Source organism: Stegodyphus dumicola, chromosome 5 (assembly GCF_044657685.1).
Source record: "Stegodyphus dumicola isolate Sdum_Otavi_A_Nest chromosome 5, ASM4465768v1".
Classification (NCBI taxonomy): Eukaryota; Metazoa; Arthropoda; class Arachnida; order Araneae; family Eresidae; genus Stegodyphus; species Stegodyphus dumicola.
In genome coordinates, this window is record NC_140772.1 from 106,378,825 (window position 1) to 106,398,307 (window position 19,483).

A 19,483-nucleotide genomic window follows, 5' to 3' on the forward strand; every position below is an offset into this window, starting at 1 on the left:
GTACTTTTATTTCTTACTAATGAAAGAGGATGGCTGTGAGTATTTTCAGACCTTGAAAATCCATTCATCTATGCATGGTTCTTCTTCCATTGACTTTAGAAAGCAGTAGTGTATATTTATAAATGTGTATTTTTCATATCTTTCAGGACGTCAAAGGAATAGAAAATTACCAAATGTATGATTTAATTCGCGTGTATCAGTCTGACAGAAAATCTTCAAGTGACATTCGACGCCGTGTAAAATATTTAAATTCTCGAATAAAAAGGCTTAAAGATGACTTGTGGACATCTGTCAAAAAGGAAGTCTCTGCTAAGGTAACTATTCCTTGTTTGCTCATGCTGATTATTACAAATAACAACACTCATTTGCTACTTCTACTTACTAACAAAGTGTGGCATTCATTTGGCATTGAAGAATCTTTAGTTTTTTTGTTTTTTACTACAGTCAAAAGTCGTTAATTCGGACACCCGTAATCCGGACCTCAAAGCTAAAATCTTTCTGCGCATGCGCCGCATTGACGCATGCGCATAGGCGTTTTACTCGTGTGCGCAAGACATTTACGACTGCGCATATGCATCTGCGCAAGTGCAGAATACGTTTTCACGTGCGCGTTTAATGTATGACGGACGGTATAAGCTAAAATTATCTAATTATCTATTTCAGTTAATGTTGATAATTGCGTTGTTCCTTAATCTTCGAATTGGATCCGGCTTATTATTTTTTGCAGACTGTAAGAGCAATTTTCTAAAAGTAAGCTTGAACTTTCGATTATGTCAAATAGAATTTCCGATGCTGGAGCTCCCAAAGGATCTAGAAAACGAAAGTATGTTTCGATGTCCATCAAACAAAAAACGAATTGCTACAAAAAATGAATAAAAGCATATCCTTTGTTTATCTAACCGTTCCGAAATCTGTTTATCAATTTCACGCTGCTCTGCGCGGGGGGGGGGGCACGTCGCGGCGCGCAATGAACTGGAAGTTGATCTGTCAACACTATCGTTATCTTCAGGGCAGATGTTTTTATTTTAGTCGGCTTATAATTCCTTATTAAATGTAGTATTTAATTTCGATGTACTCCGTCTTTGATATGATTTAAATCAAATTCCTCGTCATTATAAATATCACGAATACAAATCACATAGTTTTCTGGTTGCAATTTTCTAATTTCGGCTATGAGTAAGGTATGCTTTACGCATCCGCGCGTTAAAAGAAATGTTTAATAAAGTAAACAAATAAATATTAGGCTTCTTTTTTGGTAAATTTGGATACCCTTTAGATCATAATTGCTCATTATTTTATAAATTACGGTTTCATATTTTTAGTTTTATAATTTCTGCATGCCATCTTACCAGATTTAAACTGATGATCTATAATCCGGAAAAATCGATAACCCGGAATCGCCGAAGTCCCGACGAGTCCGGATTAAAGACTTTTGACTGTATGTTGTGTGTTTTTCAGGAGTTGTCTCTAAAAATACTGAAAAGTATTTTAGTAGATAAATAAGATGTTTTTTCCTTTTCAGGATCAAGTTAGTTTGCTATAATTGTATTTATTCTCTTGTCTTAGTATGAAATTTTGTATTTAAGGAATTATATATAATTCTTTGCAAAGTTTTTTTTTTTTTTTAATTTTTGAATATTCTAGGTAGTATTCAATAAAAGTAAATTGTTGTTTATTGCATTATATTATAATCTGCTACTGTAATTTGTTTTATTGTAATATTTTAATTTTCCTTGAATTTATTATTATTGATCTTAAAACTTCTTAAAATACATTTAAAGCATCTTTTTGTAGGGAAAATGTGAAGATGGGTATTCAGTGATAATTTCTCACTCATATATCATTAAAGAATTGGACAACAGAAAATTCGAGGAACTATCTTCTATGCTTCAAGAAGTTGAAGAACAAATTATTTCAGATGCATTTTATTCTTATTCTGATCTACTAATGAAGTTAAGAATTCAACAGTATCTTTATAAATTGATCTATGGAACACAGACATCTGATTATATGAAAAGTAAATGTTTAACCATGTATCTTTTAATTAAAAAAATTCAGCATGACTAAGAGAAAACAGTATTTTATGTTACTTTCATTTTTGATATATTCTGATATTTCTGTGTTTAAAGATGTGGTTTCTTTTTCTTTATTTGGTTTTTGTACTAAAATACTACTTACTAGTTGCTCAAAATACTAGAACACCTTTATTTTGCGTATTGGATGCATATCTATTAATGAGCAGCAATTCCTACTCTATTTCATTCTGTGAAATTTTGAACACTCACAAGTAGCCATAAGGATTCCATAATACTGAAAACTGTAAATAGTAACAGATAGCATATTTCGCAAATCACAAAAGCTTTGTATTGAATTAAAAAAAATGAATTAATCAGCTCATTTCAATCAATTATGAGTAGCAACATAGCACATGAATACACAAGGTGGTTGCCATCTAAAACACAAAATGCAGTAATATACAGTACAAAGTCCAAAACTGGGATGCCAAATATCAAAAATAATCTGTTATCTAGTCATTTGGGACTACCACCAATTTTTTTTTTTTTTTTTTAAAAAGCCCAGAGGGGTGTTAGACCTGAAGGGCTATTAGTCTCGAAATGGCATTTTGCATTGAATTATTATAAATGGCTGTTTTACTTTTTAAATTGTTGTCACCAAATATTATTGCCCTGTATTGTATTTAAAGAAAATAAATAATGAAGAATCTACATGAATGTGTGTATGTTTCTCACATTGTAAAAAAAGAATGATACTCTAAAGCCGTCAAATTTAAAATAACATGGTTGTCCACCCAAATATGGGCACGTGGAAGCCTGAATCTTGAATTTCGAATTTGTTTTATTATCTATTTCATACTTTTTAAAGTGTAACAAATTTTTGGATTAAGAAACTCGACAGTTTCAAAGTGAGCAGTGGCAGTACATGGAATAAAATGTTATTATCTCCGGGTCATGAGACAGTCTATGAAAAATTCTAGAGTTATGCTGTTTTTAAATATTTTTAGCCCAAATACTTAAAACATGCATGTGTGTTTAAATGGGTAAAATGCTCCTTTGAGCATATTATAAAATATTGTTTTATATTTTTAACAGCTTTTTAATACTTTCAGACTTGGCCCAAAGAGACAATTTGCCCAGAAAGGCTATTAATTTCATATTGGCATTCACTGTTGGTTAACTATATAAGTCTAAATCACTTTTCAAATTGTTGCCACCAGATATTAGTGACCTGCATTATATTTAAAGAAATTAACTAATGAAGAAACTGTATGAATGTATGTATGTTTCTGGCATTGTGAAAAAGCAATGGTACCTAGAGATGACAAATTTTGAATAACATAGCCCTCCACATGAATATGGGCATGTGGAAGCCCAAATTTGGAAATTGTTTTATTATCTGTTTCATATTTTGTAAAACTTTGAATGAATTTTTTATTAACAAACTTAATGATTTCAAAGTATTCCATTAACATTAACATCGCGCAATCTTCAAGCATGGGTATTTATGTGTGAGGTTTCTTTCTTTTTTTTTTTTTTTTTTTGTGGTATTGCCATGGAATTGAATTTTTTGGTTTAATCCTTTGAGGGGCGGTATATAAAATAATTTAAACTGTGGTAAAATTTTGCATGAACTATAACTTATGGACCCTAAGGACACAAAATTGAGACTTAAAAAAATTCTAGAGCGAAATCCTTATACCGGCGCCCCTCTAGGACATTTTTTTCCAAGTAGTTGCCAACTGTTAATCTTTGTTTTTTAAATTAATTTTGGGTACTTTTGATGTGCGTCTGTAGTGATGAGTGCTTGAATATAGTTATGTAAGTCTAAAGACAAAATTTTCTTAAATTTCGGCAGAAATTTAAAATTTTAAAAATGAAATTTATGTTTTTATGCACTTTGATGATGCGACCCAGCTGAACATACTTATGGGTAAAAAGTTCTTCAACTTGATTTAAATTCAATATTATTTTATAAAAAAAATTTAGCTAATATAACACTGCATTTGTAAATCGTATCATGCTGTAACTGAACTAGTATAATATTACAAGCAGATGTAACTCAGCCGAAAATTTAAAAAAATTGAAAAATGAAGCACTACGACCAACTCAGCTGAGAAAGTATGTTGCATTTTTGAAGTTGTATTTTATGCTTTAGATAATATGTGAAAAAAACCATGCTTCATACTATGATACGAAGAATTGCCCCCCCCCCTCCACGCACACACACTTTAGATCATGGAGGACCGTAAGGGTCCCTTTTTTATTTTTTGTAAATATAGGTTGTAATATATCTTTTTGTTCAGGAAGAAACACCGTTAAACAATTTTATTATTTGATACACCTCAAAGCTCTTATTCAGATTTTCAACCCCTTTGGCTTCATAGGGGATCCTTTTCAACTTTTGGATAAATTTTAGCTTGCATCTAAAATGGGGCTTAGAAATATTTTTCCTCCTTTCACCAACTGTGAAAATTTATTTCCGAAACAACCTATTTGTATCAACCAGAGCGCAAATTTCTCTTGTGTTCTCTCTTTCATCTGAAATTAACAAAGAATTAAAAAGAATTTCCCTAAAGAATAAAAGCATGCTTTCAAATCAGCAGTTTTTGTGATTACACTATGAGACGGACCTTAAGTACATTTCCATTTTAAGTGAGCTTTCCTTTTGTGTGATCTTATCACACTTCACAAAGGGAAGAAGGCCTGGCTCCCGAAAGACAAATTGGTTGTCAATCACCTCTTTTCATTTTCTTACGTTCTAGGCTTTTGGAAAACAGGAAGCAACAGGTGTCTTTTGGGGGCTAGCATGCCACGTTTAACCCCCACAATTGTGTGAAGTTTTCTCTTGGGAAAGAGATAAGTGCTGAAATAAAAATTTTAGCTAAACACAGACGAATGAAACTTGAGCTGAGTACACAAAGAATAAATGAAACTAATATACTTGTATTCAGTCCTAGCGCAGGGTCAGAAAACTCCCCATTCATCCATGAACATAATATTTAATCCTAAACGACTTATAAGTTAATCATGAAATATTATTACATCATAAGCTGTTATAATAATAAAGAAATTCTGTCACGTCACAGAGTAGAAAAGGAGAAGACTGGTACTGCCATCTATTGGCGTGGTACCCTCAGCGTGGGCGCCGGTATATATTATATACCAGTTTTAAAATCGTATAAATTATCTGCTGTTAATTATCACTTCTGACTGAAATGAAGTAAATATATAAGATTCAGCATGTGTACGTCATATATTTGCAGATTTTGAATTTTTTCTTTCCCTCCAATAGAATTTATCAATCTTCCAACATGATACCTTGGAACGACGTATATTAATTTCATAACTGTAAAATATTGAGCATTCATAGGGTGATGTTGCCATTTAGAATCGAAAGAAAATACTAGACATTTACGATTATAGCTTTTGGTGTAGAAAAATTAGCATTTTTTTGGAGGTTAAAAAATTGACAAACAACCGGTATATATTATATACTGGTGCCCTTCAAAGGGTTAAGTGTGAAGAACATGATATTTAATAAATAAATGTAATACATAAAATGTTAAAAAAATATCCTTTAGGCGTAATATGAAATTTGAAAGCTTCCAGATTAGAAATTTTTTTTTTTTTCCCCCACGAAGAGAGATAGAATTAGATTCCAAAAATAGCTTAATGCTTCACACGTATGCAATAGACTTTTTTGTATTTAAGCATGTGGAGGGTCCTGGTTCTTAATTTCTTTTCAACACTAAATAAAATATATCCATGTTGAAAAAACACTTATTTTAAAGCATAAATCAATATGATCTGTAGCATACATCTCAAACAAAAATATTCCATTAAAGTTTATTGCATACTGAATGTCCTAAAACTCTTACTCTAGCTGGACTGATCATTTTCCATTACTGTTTGCTTTCATCACCACTTGACTGTACACTCACAACAGCTTGAGAAATAACTTGGTAGCTATATCTCAAACAGATTTTGCTTTAAATATCAGTAACTGAATAAATACCAAATAGGGTATCTTTTATTTTGACATGATGCTTGGGGACTTCCGCCAACAGGGTTGCAAGTGTATTGACAAGAAACAGTTTTAAAAATAGATTTTGTAAATGATATTCTTAGACTATTAGTGCTGTTTGAATTAAAAATAGTGATCTATTATTCTGATAAGTCTTAAAGTTGCTTTTCAATTGTGCTTCTGTCATGCTTTTTGGTGCAGGGCAGGTGATGATCTGTAGGCCATCACCTGTGATGACCTCTCTATATTTGTCATCTGTAAACTATTCTTATAACTAGAAATTGTTTACGATTACACCTAGCAGGTACAATGGGAAAATATCCCTTGAATTAAGCTTTATGATGATAGCTGTGAATTTGAAAGTTTATAGGTATCACAAATAAAAATCAAATTTCTCCAATTATGGAATTTGTGAAGAAATTTTGAGAAAGGATAATAAATGAAGATGATATAATAGACAGTTAAATCTGTGGTATGGTTTCGAATCCAGAAAATATCACTACTGACAATGAAGAAAGTTACAAAGAGGTTGTTGAAAATGAAAAATTTTGATTGACAGTTTAGTGGGAATGAAATACAATCCACAAGAGAAAAGGAGGAAGAATGTTTGTTTACATTAGCTGTAAATAAGTCACGTGATCTTGGAGGTCATCAGAATGTATCGCTTTCTTGACATTGTGAATACAAGACTTTAAATTTGAACAAGACGTTATGTCTGTCTAAAATGTCAAGAATTTAAACAATTTACATATGAAAGAAATATTCAATAAAGTGAAAAAATTAATATTGAGCTTGGTTTTGTAAATTTTGATTTCTTTAAGGTCAAAAATGCTTTATTATTTCTTTCATAAACAACTCTTTCAGGCTTTTAATTTTATAATTTCTACATGCCATCTTACTAGATTTAAAATGATGATCCAAAATCTTAAAAATTTCCAATTCTTGAACTGCCAAAGTTCTGATGAGTCCAGATCTTGGACTTTGTACTGCACTTCAGATTATTTACTGATCGTAACAATTTTTTTCATTTCTATGTTGGATAATGGCTATCTTGATAGAAAATTGATGCTTTGTAAAAGATTCAAGAATTACTTAATTTTAAAGAAATGTGTTAATTATGTCAAAAGTTCTATCTATTTTTAGTTACAAAAGAAAAATAGACAACACAAAGTAGCAATGATTTCATATAATTTCTGTCATTATACTTTTTATTGTCTGTTAGATGGTTCATTCCATGAAATTCCTTTGTTTTAAAATCAAGAAAGTGTAACAATGCCATTACATTCACAATTTCAGTGAAGATGTAAAGCAAAGATGTTCTGGAATTATTAAAAAGAGTCCATAGTTGTAATATCAGAGAAAATCCTGTATGAGATAACACTTCTTAACTAAAGCCCAATGATCTTTTTATTAGAGCAGCTTATGATCTGCATTATCATGTTGAAGGATAATGCTCTTATAACTGGTAAGCGCTGGCTGCTTATATGTTGGTTGTCTTCTCAGTTTATCCAGCTGGTAGCAATAGAGTTTTGTATTATTGTTTGGTGATATCCCAGTAGATTATTCTCTTGCTATTCCATCACACAGTTAACAAAAATTTTTCTTGGATGCACTCTTTTTGAGTTTTATTGTACAATCTGCTGTACAATGTTTATCTCTATGTACCACGCTGTAATTGTATTCTTTTAACTGATAAGTGTCAATTCTTTATAGTTTAATCCTTTTCTAATGAAATAAATAAAGAAATTGATGTCATTAATTTGAAAATGTAAGAAAACTGTAACAAATAGCTCATTCTAGTAATGTTAAAACTATTGTTGCCAAGAGTGCAGTTTATTTCTCAGATAAAATACTTTTTTCTTGTATTTTTTATGATTTCTTTCTTTTTACTGCTAATCATACTTTCCTCCACTATCATGCTTTTCCCCAATTCAGTAGTTAAAAGACTTCATAACTTTTCTTGAAATCTAATACTCAGTGTATATATTTTGGTACTCTTCTGTTATTGGGACTAGATTCGGAACTGCTTTTATGTATAGATATATGTATGCATGTATATATATTTGTGTATACACATATGCATATATGCACATAAACACAATTCTGAATCTGGTCCCGATAACAGAAGAGTACCAATGTTTTTTAGTGACTGATATTTCACTGTAAAAAATTGCTTAGTGCTGGGCTTCATGCTAAATTTAAATTATGATTATTGTCTCTATTCAGTTATTTCCAGAAGTAGTGAGAGCTAATCCAGTAATAAAAATCTAAAGATTTGAATTCAGTTACTTTATGCAAGGTCTCTGAAACCCATGTTTTATTATAAAAGTGCATATTACAAAAATACTTTAAAGATTTCTAAACTTTCATAAAACAATAAGTACTAAAAACAAAGTGAATGCGAAGTGAACAAAAGCAAAATGTGTTTAAATTTGTAAAACCAAAATACTATTTAATTTACCGTTTAAAGACTATTAATTTCTATTTAAAATACTATTAATAATAAATTAAATATGTTCTGTTCTAAGTTTTAGCTTATTAACTAATAGTATTTTACTTTGTTTTTCCATGTAATAATTTTGATACTTGCATTTATTTTATAAATTAAATAATGTATTGGTTTTTCAAATTTAATCATATTTTTCTTGTTCATTTCATGTTTATTAATTTGTATTTTTTATGCTTATTGATTCAGGAAGGTTTAGGAATTTTAAAAGTATTTTTGTGATAATTACTACCATTTAATTGATGCTCCTTGTGCTTAATTTTATTGAATAACTTAATTTTGTTCTTAACATGGTTATTTAATTAACTTAAAATTCTTGCAGTATATTATGTGTTAGCTATGTCCATGAAGTAAGCTGTGTTTTGTAAAAGAAAAGACCACAAATGTTTTTTAAGCCAATTTTATTTTTAGATGAAAGGTCATTTCTTTAGCTTTTTTCTATATAATTTTCACTGATGTTGAGACATTTCTCGTAGGAGATGATTAATTTACCTATACATAATCGTATATAAGAATTTCTGTGCGCAGTGATAGGCAATATAGTTACAGCATTTTTTGTGTTATTGTCACTTTTAAAGCTCTGATTTCGAATGTGACACTTCATGTTCAGGAACCAATTATAGTCAGACAGTGCTAGTTCTTGGCGATAGAAAAGGTGATTGAATTTCTACCAAATAAATTCCTGAATTTGCCTCTGACATGCTTGGAGCATGCTTACTTTGCATGCTTTGGAGCATTGTCATGAAACAAGACAATTGCTTGATTTAACATTCTTCTCCTTGCGGTTTGAATTGCACACCAAAATTTGTATAAAGTCCCACATTATCAAGTAGCATTCACAGTTTCACCTCTAAGAAGAGATTCATCAAGTAGATCCCTTTCATGTTCCATAATACAGTGTACATGATTTTTTGGGTTGTGCACAGTGCACATATTTTGAATTTTTACCTTTTGCGAAATCCTTCATGGACTGCTGTTTCGATTCTGAGATTACATGATGATTTGAATTTTTACCTTTTGCGAAATCCTCCATGGACCGCTGTTTCGATTCTGGGATTACATGATGAACCCAAGGTTGTTTTTTTTTCTCCAGAGGCTTAAAAATGCCTCTCCCTGATCACTGTTTTGGGTAAGAAATGTCAAAACACTTTCAAGTCACTTGGTTTTGTGGACATCTCTAAGCACTTTTGTTACAACCTAAGTGGAGGGAAACAGCTTCGTTTTTTTAAAATTTAACCGTTTGATTGGCAAGGAGCGATTTTGTGCTTCTTCTGTGTCCTTCGGAAAGTGCGAAAGCTCTAGGTTGCAAAGCCGATAACCGTGACACACTCGGTTTCCATTGATGCACAACTTTGGGGTTACCATTCCATTTTAGGTAAAAGTAAAATAACGAGACAGCTGGTAAAAGAATGAGTTTTAATTTCAGTCTAACATTTGGATACAAATATCCTTAACAGAAATGCTTGTCAAAGCAGAACACATGCAAAACTTTTTTGCATGCTACACAGGTTAATCTAGACTTTCTAATAGAACTGTTTTGAACTGATTAAACAGTGCAATAAAATATTGAAATAATATCTTTTATTTAGAGGCACTGGTATCTGCACTTATGCTCAGAAAGATGTCAGAACAACACTGAATTGAATTGAAATAATTACAGCTTACCTTATAAGAGCAGAAAACAGTGCAATAGTGCTCCTTGGCATTTTTAATCCGAGAATAAGGCAAGCAAAAAAGTGTTCCTTGGCACTTTCGGATGGAAAAACAGCAAAGATATGTGGCACTTAAACGGTTAAGGAAATTCCTCAAAATGTATCTATAATAATAAAAGCAAGTGTAATGTGTCTGTCTGTCTGTCTGACCGAGCTCTCCAGCCAAATCTATCGCACGCAGGGACCTGGAATTTTTTATACGGAAGCACAAAGGGGCTGGCCACCAGACCTCGAAGCCCGATTTTCGATTTTTGAATTAGAAAAATTTTAAAAAAATTATTTATAATTTATTAATCACGGTTTTTTTGACTCACTGATATTATTATTTGTTTTCAAATAACGTTCGATTGTAACAATTGATTTCTTTATTCTAGCGTTAGTTTGCTGTTTTGACGATACATTAAATCGATTAATTACAATTCATTTCTTTTTTGTAGCTTGTGGGGGGGGGGAAGAGAGAGAGACAGTCTACATGTCCTACACTACTATTCCTGCGCTATTCACTTATCTGCATTTTCTAAATGCACGGCAACGCCGGGCGGGTACACCTAGTTGACTATATAAAGCATCTGCTCCCTTGAAGTTTTTCATTAAAATTACCTTACCAAATCATCATAGACAAGACAAGGCCATCTGCTGCATGCTTTACTCATGTAAATTTTGTAGTCTTTCATTGAATGTTCTTCCCTTCGCTCATTGAAATTTCACCATAAATATCATTACTCTTATGCCCATCAGTGGCCATGCAGTAAAGGTGCTAAACACCGGTATTTCGGTCCAGGTTTCAAATACTGGCAAATGGGCTGGCTGCATTTCATAGTTTTCCCCATGTGTAACATGTATACGAGTCAGTTTTTATTTGAAAGTCTTCCATGAAGGCATCTCTTCTCTCATGCAGATAGCTTTTGAATGCTTTGGCATGAAAAATAAACCAAATAACTAATTAATTTGATGACGAATTTAAGCAGATTTCATGTTTCGTACATTCAAGAAACAAATTACAGACTGAATCTTAAAATCAGTGTGTTCTTCAATTATCTTAAATATTTTTAGTTATCACAACACAATGAAAATACAATACAGAATGACCATAATAGCAGCAGTAAAAAGCCAAAGGACAGGGAAAATATGTGTGCATTGCTTGGAGAATTGTCAGTAGCACTGCCAGTATAAAAGTATTCTTCTTACATTTTCCTATTTGATTGTTCACATTTAGGTTCAAGTTATGTGTAGGAATGAATTTATTTAAGTATTATGTTATTGGAATTAGAATACTTTAAAGACATAATTTATGTTTATAATCTTTCTAGAACATGTATAAGCTACTCTTAATTTTGTTATTTTTAAAACTTCGCAGAGTATATGTAGTATTTATAATATAAGTAAAGATATCACTTAACATTTAATTTGCTTTTTGTAATGTATATTAAAATATATTTATTGGTTTTAGTATCACAAGGAAACGGTGTTGGACCATACACTCATTGCCAGAATTTATTGTTGAAGAAGTGCATAAGCATTTTGTTTAATTACCAGCGTCAGTCTATTAAAGATAGAGAATTCCTTGAAATTATCCAGCAGTGGTTAAAAATACTGGTAAATACCTTTTAGTTTTCTCTTGTAAATAAAATGCTTTGAATATTTAATTATCTTATTGATGTAATTTCTAATTTATCAAATAATCACAGCATTGTATTTTGTCTTATAGGTGTCAGAATTGCTTAAAGGAGCTAAATTATGTGACTATTTGTTTGTTGTAAATCATGTAATTCGTTGTCCTAATGGTATAAGAAAATGGGCTTCACAGTTCATACAGATTCCATGTATGAAGAGCTGTTCGAATGGAATTAGTGGTAGTGCCAAATGCCAGTGTTTGAATTTTACATTATTAGTATTATATTTGATCATAAATCCTGCACCGTAAGTTTTTTTTATGCAATTTTATAAAGAAAAAGAATTATTTAAAAAATACAATTATTGTTTTTACTTCCTTGTACGAAGTAAAAAGAAAGTACTGTAATCGGGAAAAGTTTCAGGCAGCATATATCAACGAAAATATCCATTTTGACCGCTATCGAATGCAATTTAACGATGTTTTTGCGTGATATCTGTACGTAAGGACAGAATAAAAGACTCGTTTCCTCCAAAAAAATTATAAAACTGCTTTAACATTAATTCTGAAGAGAATTTTTCGTGGCGTCTGTACGAATGTAGGTACGTACGTGCGTATCTCGCATAACTCGAAAACGAGTAGCCTCAGAACGTTGAAATTTTGTATATTGAACTGCTATAACATGTAGATGTGCACCTCATATTTTGGTTGTGATCGTCCGCACCAAACGTATATAAATACTATATTTATATATATATATCTACTCTGTAACTCGGCACAGTGATCTCAGTTTCTTTACTCTTATATGTTTGTAAATTGTACATTTTTTGCTTTAAAAATGATTGAATTATGTTGTTCTTATCTTACGGTTAAGGATTTTATGCCTTTCATAATTCTGGAAGCAATATTTGTACAATTATCAACAATTTAAAAGCTGTTTAAGTGCGGATAAGTTTTAAATAACATGGTGGACATATTTGTTTACATTTGAAACGGCAGAATTGTAGATTTGTTGCCAATCTAGAGAGACTAAGCTTCACAACAACAAAAATAACGCCTTCATTTATTATTGCAAATTAAATCATGCTTAATCCTTTCTGGAATTTTTTCGAGGAAATAAGTGTTTAAGATTTACTTCGTAATTTTTAATACAGATATTTTGAGTTTTTATATATTTTTGCCTTGTCGCGAAGTGAGAACTGAATTAATTGAATGAGAAATACTAAATCGTCTGTGAAAAACTGTTTCTTTTCTGTTTTGTTTGCTTAATTTCTTTCATACATCAATCTAGCTTTATTATAGTATTTGAATAGAATATGTGGCAACGATAAGATAATTCTTCAAATGATATAAATTTTGTGCATTCAGAGTGTCGTTATAGTAAACAAATATAGTGAATTTTAAAGAGTGCATTTATTCTATTGTGGTTTATGCGCTGTCGACGAAGTAGATTTAATTCAATCCAATCAATTTAAATGAAATTCAAGAAAAAAATGCGTATAATTTAATATTTCGTACAAGGAAGTCATGTGGTGTACACATCAGATTTTTTTCTTTTGATTTTAACTTAGCTGTTACGTGCATTTTGTTTGAATGGTAATTTTGTCATGTTACTAAACTTTATTGTAATTGTTTATTAAGTAATAGAAAAATTAGGTGCTACATAAATTATGTGCTACAAAATAACTTATCTGTAGTAATTAAAGTGTAGTTTAATTATCTGATTCTTTAATGTTTGATTTAATGCATTCATTTGTACTGATGGAATGTAAAGTCAATGCTCTATCTCCTGTAATAAAAGCTGTCAGAGTTCAAAGAATAAATGGCCAGAGCATGGTATATACATGTATAGTAGGGAATGACAGAAAACTGAAATTTGTATGACTTTTAGAACTGCATAAAAATTAAGCACCGAAAAAGAGTACCATATAAAGGAGGGATAAGTTTATTTATGTATTAAGAAAATTTTATTACTGATTTTTTAGAATTAGTTTTTATTTTACTCAATTAAAGTGTAGTTTCTTCAAATCAGAGTTGCTAGGTATTGCTGTAATCATAAGGGAATTAGTTTCCTTCTATTACTTAATAATAATAATAAAGTAATAGAGAAATTCTAATTTTGTAATTGAAATTATCTTCACAAGATGCACGAAAATTATTAAAAACAAAGTATTTTAATACCTATTATTATTTTTTTTAAATGTAACCATTGTTAATCAGTATAGTTGATATGAAGATTGGAATTTTCACTCTCAAAATTGTCTCATTTGTTTCTGTTTGCATATTATATCTTACAGTTGTTTGCTTAAATGCTCTACCACAAAATGCCTGCTAGGCATTTAAGATTTGTTTATGAGGAACTCGGGAGGGGGGAATAGTTGAGTCAGAGACATGCATTGAACAAGTTATTGATGAAGATGGTATAACATTTCAGCAGTTCTTTGATTACTGTATTGGAGTTAGCCTTGCTTTCATCAAATCTATTTAATTATGCATTCTAGAACCCCCTAAGGAGCACTTTTTAGTTTGGTTAAAATAAATCCATTAACACGTCAGCACACGCACTGGGGTAAAATCCACCCCACCCGTAGTCTTTTCTTAGAAAGTAAGGAAGGTCATACGTGACCTTTCTAGTACTTCATGTACCTTTCAAGTTCAATGTTAGGAAGGGGTCATCCAGAGGAATTTTTCCCGGGCCCTTGGGATTTTGTGTTTTCAAGGGAGGAATGTGCAATGGGACTGTAGCTACCCTGCGCATGTACTAACGTTTCACTTCTAGAGAGACATTCATTAAGATGAGTGCGTACGAGCGAGAACTGTAACGACTGCGAGTTCTTCTCGCTAGTGTTGAAACTGATAGCGAAAATGAAGATTCCAATTCTGAGTGCGATAATATTTCTGAAAGTGATCACGAAACGGGTTCTGACCAATAATATGATGATTCACATGATTTAGGGAGCATATCTCCTTTGATATCAGATGATTTTTATGTTTGAAAAGATGGAACAAGTTGAAGTAAAAAATTACCCTCGAAAAATATTCGGACACGGCCGCGCAATGTAGTGACACATTTACCTGGTGTCAAGGAAAACTTTAGGAATTTGAAAAATCCAACTGAGTGTTTATTGCAAATTTTTGATGAAGAAATAATGGAAGATTTGGTGTAATCAACAAACATTTACATTTCATCAATAAGAAACAAATTCTCTAGAGAACGTGATGCACAAGAGAGAAACGTAACTGAATTGAAGGCGTTGTTTTTCCGCTTAATTGCTGAGAAGTGCTACTGAAGTGCTGAGAACAGCGCTTCTCAAAGCAAAGATTTGTGGTTAGCGGACGGAAGCTGAATAACTGTTTTGGAAACACCCTAAGAAATTGTTTGTAAAAAATATGTTGTCGCATTATATGAGGATTGTTCAAAACGAGATTATATGAATAGTTAAACTCAGGTAGGGGGGGGGGCGAAAAACCAATGTGTTATTTATATTTTTTAATATTTGTATTTAGAATCTATTTTTTGATATGAATAATTGTATGACATTATATTAAGGGAAAAAACTGGTAAGAATGCAGCCTTTTCATATTCCTCTAGTGCTTTATCAAACCACTCTTTATAATAAACACTTACGCTTAAAAAAGATGTACATATAAAAACTGATTTTTCTAATATAAGAAATCATATATGTATCTTATATAAGTTAGTAATTTTGCATAAACTGATTTTTCTAATATAAGAAATCATATATGTATCTTATATAAGTTAGTAATTTTGCATAAATTTCGATTTTTATGGCTTACTTTAGATAACCAGTATGGAAATGTTTGTATAACTTAAAGTAAGATTATCTCAAATTAAAATTAGAAAAAAGGTTTATCAGAATTCAAAAAGCTATTAGTCATTTATACATTCACTTAAAACAAAGAAAATGCATTTATTTATACTTTGGAGAGGTGAATTCCGAGAAACAAACACTGGGGTAAAATTCGTCCGGCGCGTGTACTAACGTAGAACAGTGATGCGCGTGTGCTGAAGGGTTAATGCTATGACAGTAAAGCATCTGAAGTTGAGCCCAAGGATATAAAGAAGCCAGGAACAGAGAGGAAAAGAAGTGGAGTCTAAAAATAAGCGAGAAATAAATTAATTACAACTGGTGTCATCTGTCATAGCCAAAAGAAACCATCTAATGACTGAATTTAAAAGCATGTATTAGCTAACTATTATATACAGTAAAAAGTCGTTAATTCGGGCACCCATAATCCGGAATGATCTATAATCCGGACCTCAAAGCTAAAAACTTTCTGCGCATGCGCCGCGTTAACACATGCGCACAGGCATTTTACGCGTGCGCGTAAGACCTTGACTACTGCGCATATGCGTGTGCACAAGTGCAGAATACGTTTTCGCCTGCGGGTTTAATGTATAACGGACGGTGTAAGCTAAAATTATCTAATTATCTATTTCAGTTAATGTTAATGATTGCGTTGTTCCTTAATCTTCGAATTGGGTCCCGCTTATTATTTTTTGCAGACTGTAAGAACAATTTTATAAAAGTAAACTTGAACTTTCGATTATGTCAAATAGAATTTCCGATGCCGGAACTTCCAAAGGATCTACAAAACGAAAGTATGTTTCGATGTCCAACAAACAAAAAGTGGAATTGCTGCAAAAAATGGATAAAGACATGAAGAATGTGACAGAGATGTTAGTGAAAACGAAAAAATTTCGATTGACAAGTTAGTCGGTATTCTCAGCACAGCAATTAACGGGATAACGGGACTTGAACAGTGGAACTTTGTAACTGAACAAGAAATTATGTCTGTTTATAGAATTGAAGAGAAAGTATTATCACATAAAACAAAGCAACTTAAACAAATTACATTGAAAGAAATGTTTAATAAAGTAAACAAATAAATATTAAGCTTTTTTTTTTTTTTTTGTAAATTTTGATACCCTTTAGATCATAATTGTTCTTTATTTCATAAATTACGGTTTCATATTTTTAATTTTAGAATTTCTGCATGCCATCTTACGAGATTTAAACTGATGATCTATAATCCGGAATCGCCGAAGTCCCGACGAGTCCGGATTAACGACTTTTGACTGTAGTTACTAATTTCGTTCATTGTTTTCAGTAACAGGATATTTAGATTGTTAAAAAACAGTTTAAAAAAACAGTAAAAATTGTTAAAAACAGAGTTTGGATTGTAAAAAACAGTCTTAAATAAAATAACATGAAAGTGATAACAAATCTCATGACTGGATATTGACAGTCATGTCACTCCAAGAGTTATTGTTTTAGCATCAGGTTTGCTAGGATGTTTTCAGTTTCTAATTTTATTATAGTTCTTGACTTAACTATATTTTATTCACAGAGCAAATTTTTATATTATTATATTTATAAATCAAATCTTCTTCTATCAATATTTCCATATAATTTTGCAGTGATCGAAGTTTCTTCTTAAGGAATGTGAAATTAAAGAATATTGAAGACAGTGCAGATGGCGATTTTACTGTTTTAGATTCTGAGGGTGAAGAGGTATTAATTTTATTTGCTTTGTGTTTTTAATATTTATATGAATTATGTATATTGTATATTATTTTTAGAAGTGGAATTGTTGCCATTTATGTATTTTTTCCTTTCTTTCTATATCAGAATCAATGAAAAAGTATGTTATAAAAACATTACTAAAAGAATATTAAATATATTGAAATGATTCAAATATTAAAAATGCTAAAAAAAGTCCAGAATTTTTGTCATATCTTATAGTCGATTTGATATTTGCATATATATTGTGTAGCAGGTTTTTATTAGTCTCATTCCAAGTTAAATTAGAGCTAAGTTGCCCTGACTGGAGTCTTATACTATAGATGTTAGAAATTAGCAATATTTTCCATAATATGCATTGTTCTTGACTTATTTCTTCAAAATAAATCCATCAGGTTCGTCAGCATCTTCTAAAGCTGTTCTGCTATGTTATGTAAAATTAGGTCTTCCCGCAGATCATGATTAGAGTTGTCTGTCACCCCTTGTTCCCTGTGTTGGGAAACTTTCCATTCACATCATAATCCCATACCCATCAAAAATTTATTGTTTAATTACATGTGCGTATTATTTTGATGTATTTATAGTTTTGGAGAATAGCAGTACCTCCATGAGTTACTGTATATAAATTGAAGTATAAATTATATACTGTTTTATGCATTCATATATAGTTTCATATAAATATTCACACACAGTGCCTGCAAAAGTCCTTACCCAACCTTTATTTATGTATCCCTTGATCGTGTAGACATACACTTCCAATTACAAAATTGTCTTAAATGTTGCAAATATTCATATTTTGGCCTTTTTTTTAATTTCAAAGATATCAGTCTTGTAAATATTAAAAAATACAAATTTTTATACATTTCTCCAGTTCCTATACTTATATTTAAGGAAATTATAAAGCACAAAATATTTGACTCATGTGCATTAAAAATCGACTGAGGTAATTGATTTTAAGATCAATGATTTTTGATGTCATATTCACTTTGCTTTCAGGGATCAGATAGTATGTAAATTAGAATGAATTGTGGTTGATTAAAAAATAAATACCATTCTATGATGCTATTTTGTGTTTTAATAGTGTCTTCAATTTAAAATTTTATTACATTTGTATGCCAAAAGAATTTTTACAGAAATAATTAGTGTTTTTGAAGTCATAAAATGTATTACTAATATTCTCAAGAGGTTTTATTATTTCAGAATCATAATCTGGTAATCATGCAGAAAATTTATTTAAGTACAACTATATTTAATTTTTAATTAATGCAAACAACATACACATATTCTATAAGATTGTTTAAATAAGATCTTGAATTTGACGAAATTATATTGATCAATATTTTACCCAGTAATCTACATAGAAATGCTTACACATAATCTAACATCAGAGAGCTTTTCCAAAATGATATTATATTTTTAGTTATGTACAAATGCAAGCATTTTGCTTCTCAATTTATGTGTTTTTAAATATGATTTTCGATTTTAATATCAAATATGTTGGTCAACTTTTATGGTACTTTGTGTGGTCAAACTTTTGTGTGTGTTTTTTTTTAATAAACAGTACAAAATTCCCCTAAATAAAAGTATATGAAATGGAGGGATGTGTAAAATCTCGATTTCATATTTTATACAAAATTAAATTTTTTTAAGAATTAAAAAATACCAAAACATAAATTTTTGTGTCATTTTAAAACATTTTTATAATTGGAAATATATCTCTTTGGCCAGTGGTGATTAAGATAAAAGGCTAGGTAAAGATTTTTGTGGACATGATGCATATAGTTTCAGTCTATTAAAAAAAAAAATATAGAAATTAACCATTAAAGCACTGCCTGGGTAATAAATTAATTACTATTCTAATTTGATAGTTCTGTGTGTATTTGGTCTATCATGCTTTATTATTTTATTATGTTGCAACACGTTCTATCTTGTACATGCTTAGTAACTTATGAATCAGATATTTTTTACAGTTTAAAAAAAAAGACAAAAACTTAAATATTTTGGTTTCAGATATGCTGTACTCTGGCCGGGGGAAGGACAGTTCTATATCTCCCTTTCTACTGGG

The 19,483-nt window shown here is 30.8% G+C and overlaps 1 protein-coding gene across 2 annotated transcripts in view; it reads left to right on the plus strand.

Annotated features, from left to right (window-relative positions):
- Positions 1 to 19,483, plus strand: part of Epg5 (ectopic P-granules autophagy protein 5) — a 342,575-nt gene that overhangs the window by 58,724 nt on the left and 264,368 nt on the right. For both annotated transcript variants that reach the window (XM_085816957.1, XM_085816958.1), the window contains exons 5-9: positions 147 to 314; positions 1,795 to 2,017; positions 11,711 to 11,856; positions 11,969 to 12,180; positions 17,316 to 17,409. In XM_085816957.1, coding sequence (XP_085673083.1) covers positions 147 to 314; positions 1,795 to 2,017; positions 11,711 to 11,856; positions 11,969 to 12,180; positions 17,316 to 17,409 — 843 coding nt within the window. The remainder of the gene's footprint in view (positions 1 to 146; positions 315 to 1,794; positions 2,018 to 11,710; positions 11,857 to 11,968; positions 12,181 to 17,315; positions 17,410 to 19,483) is intronic.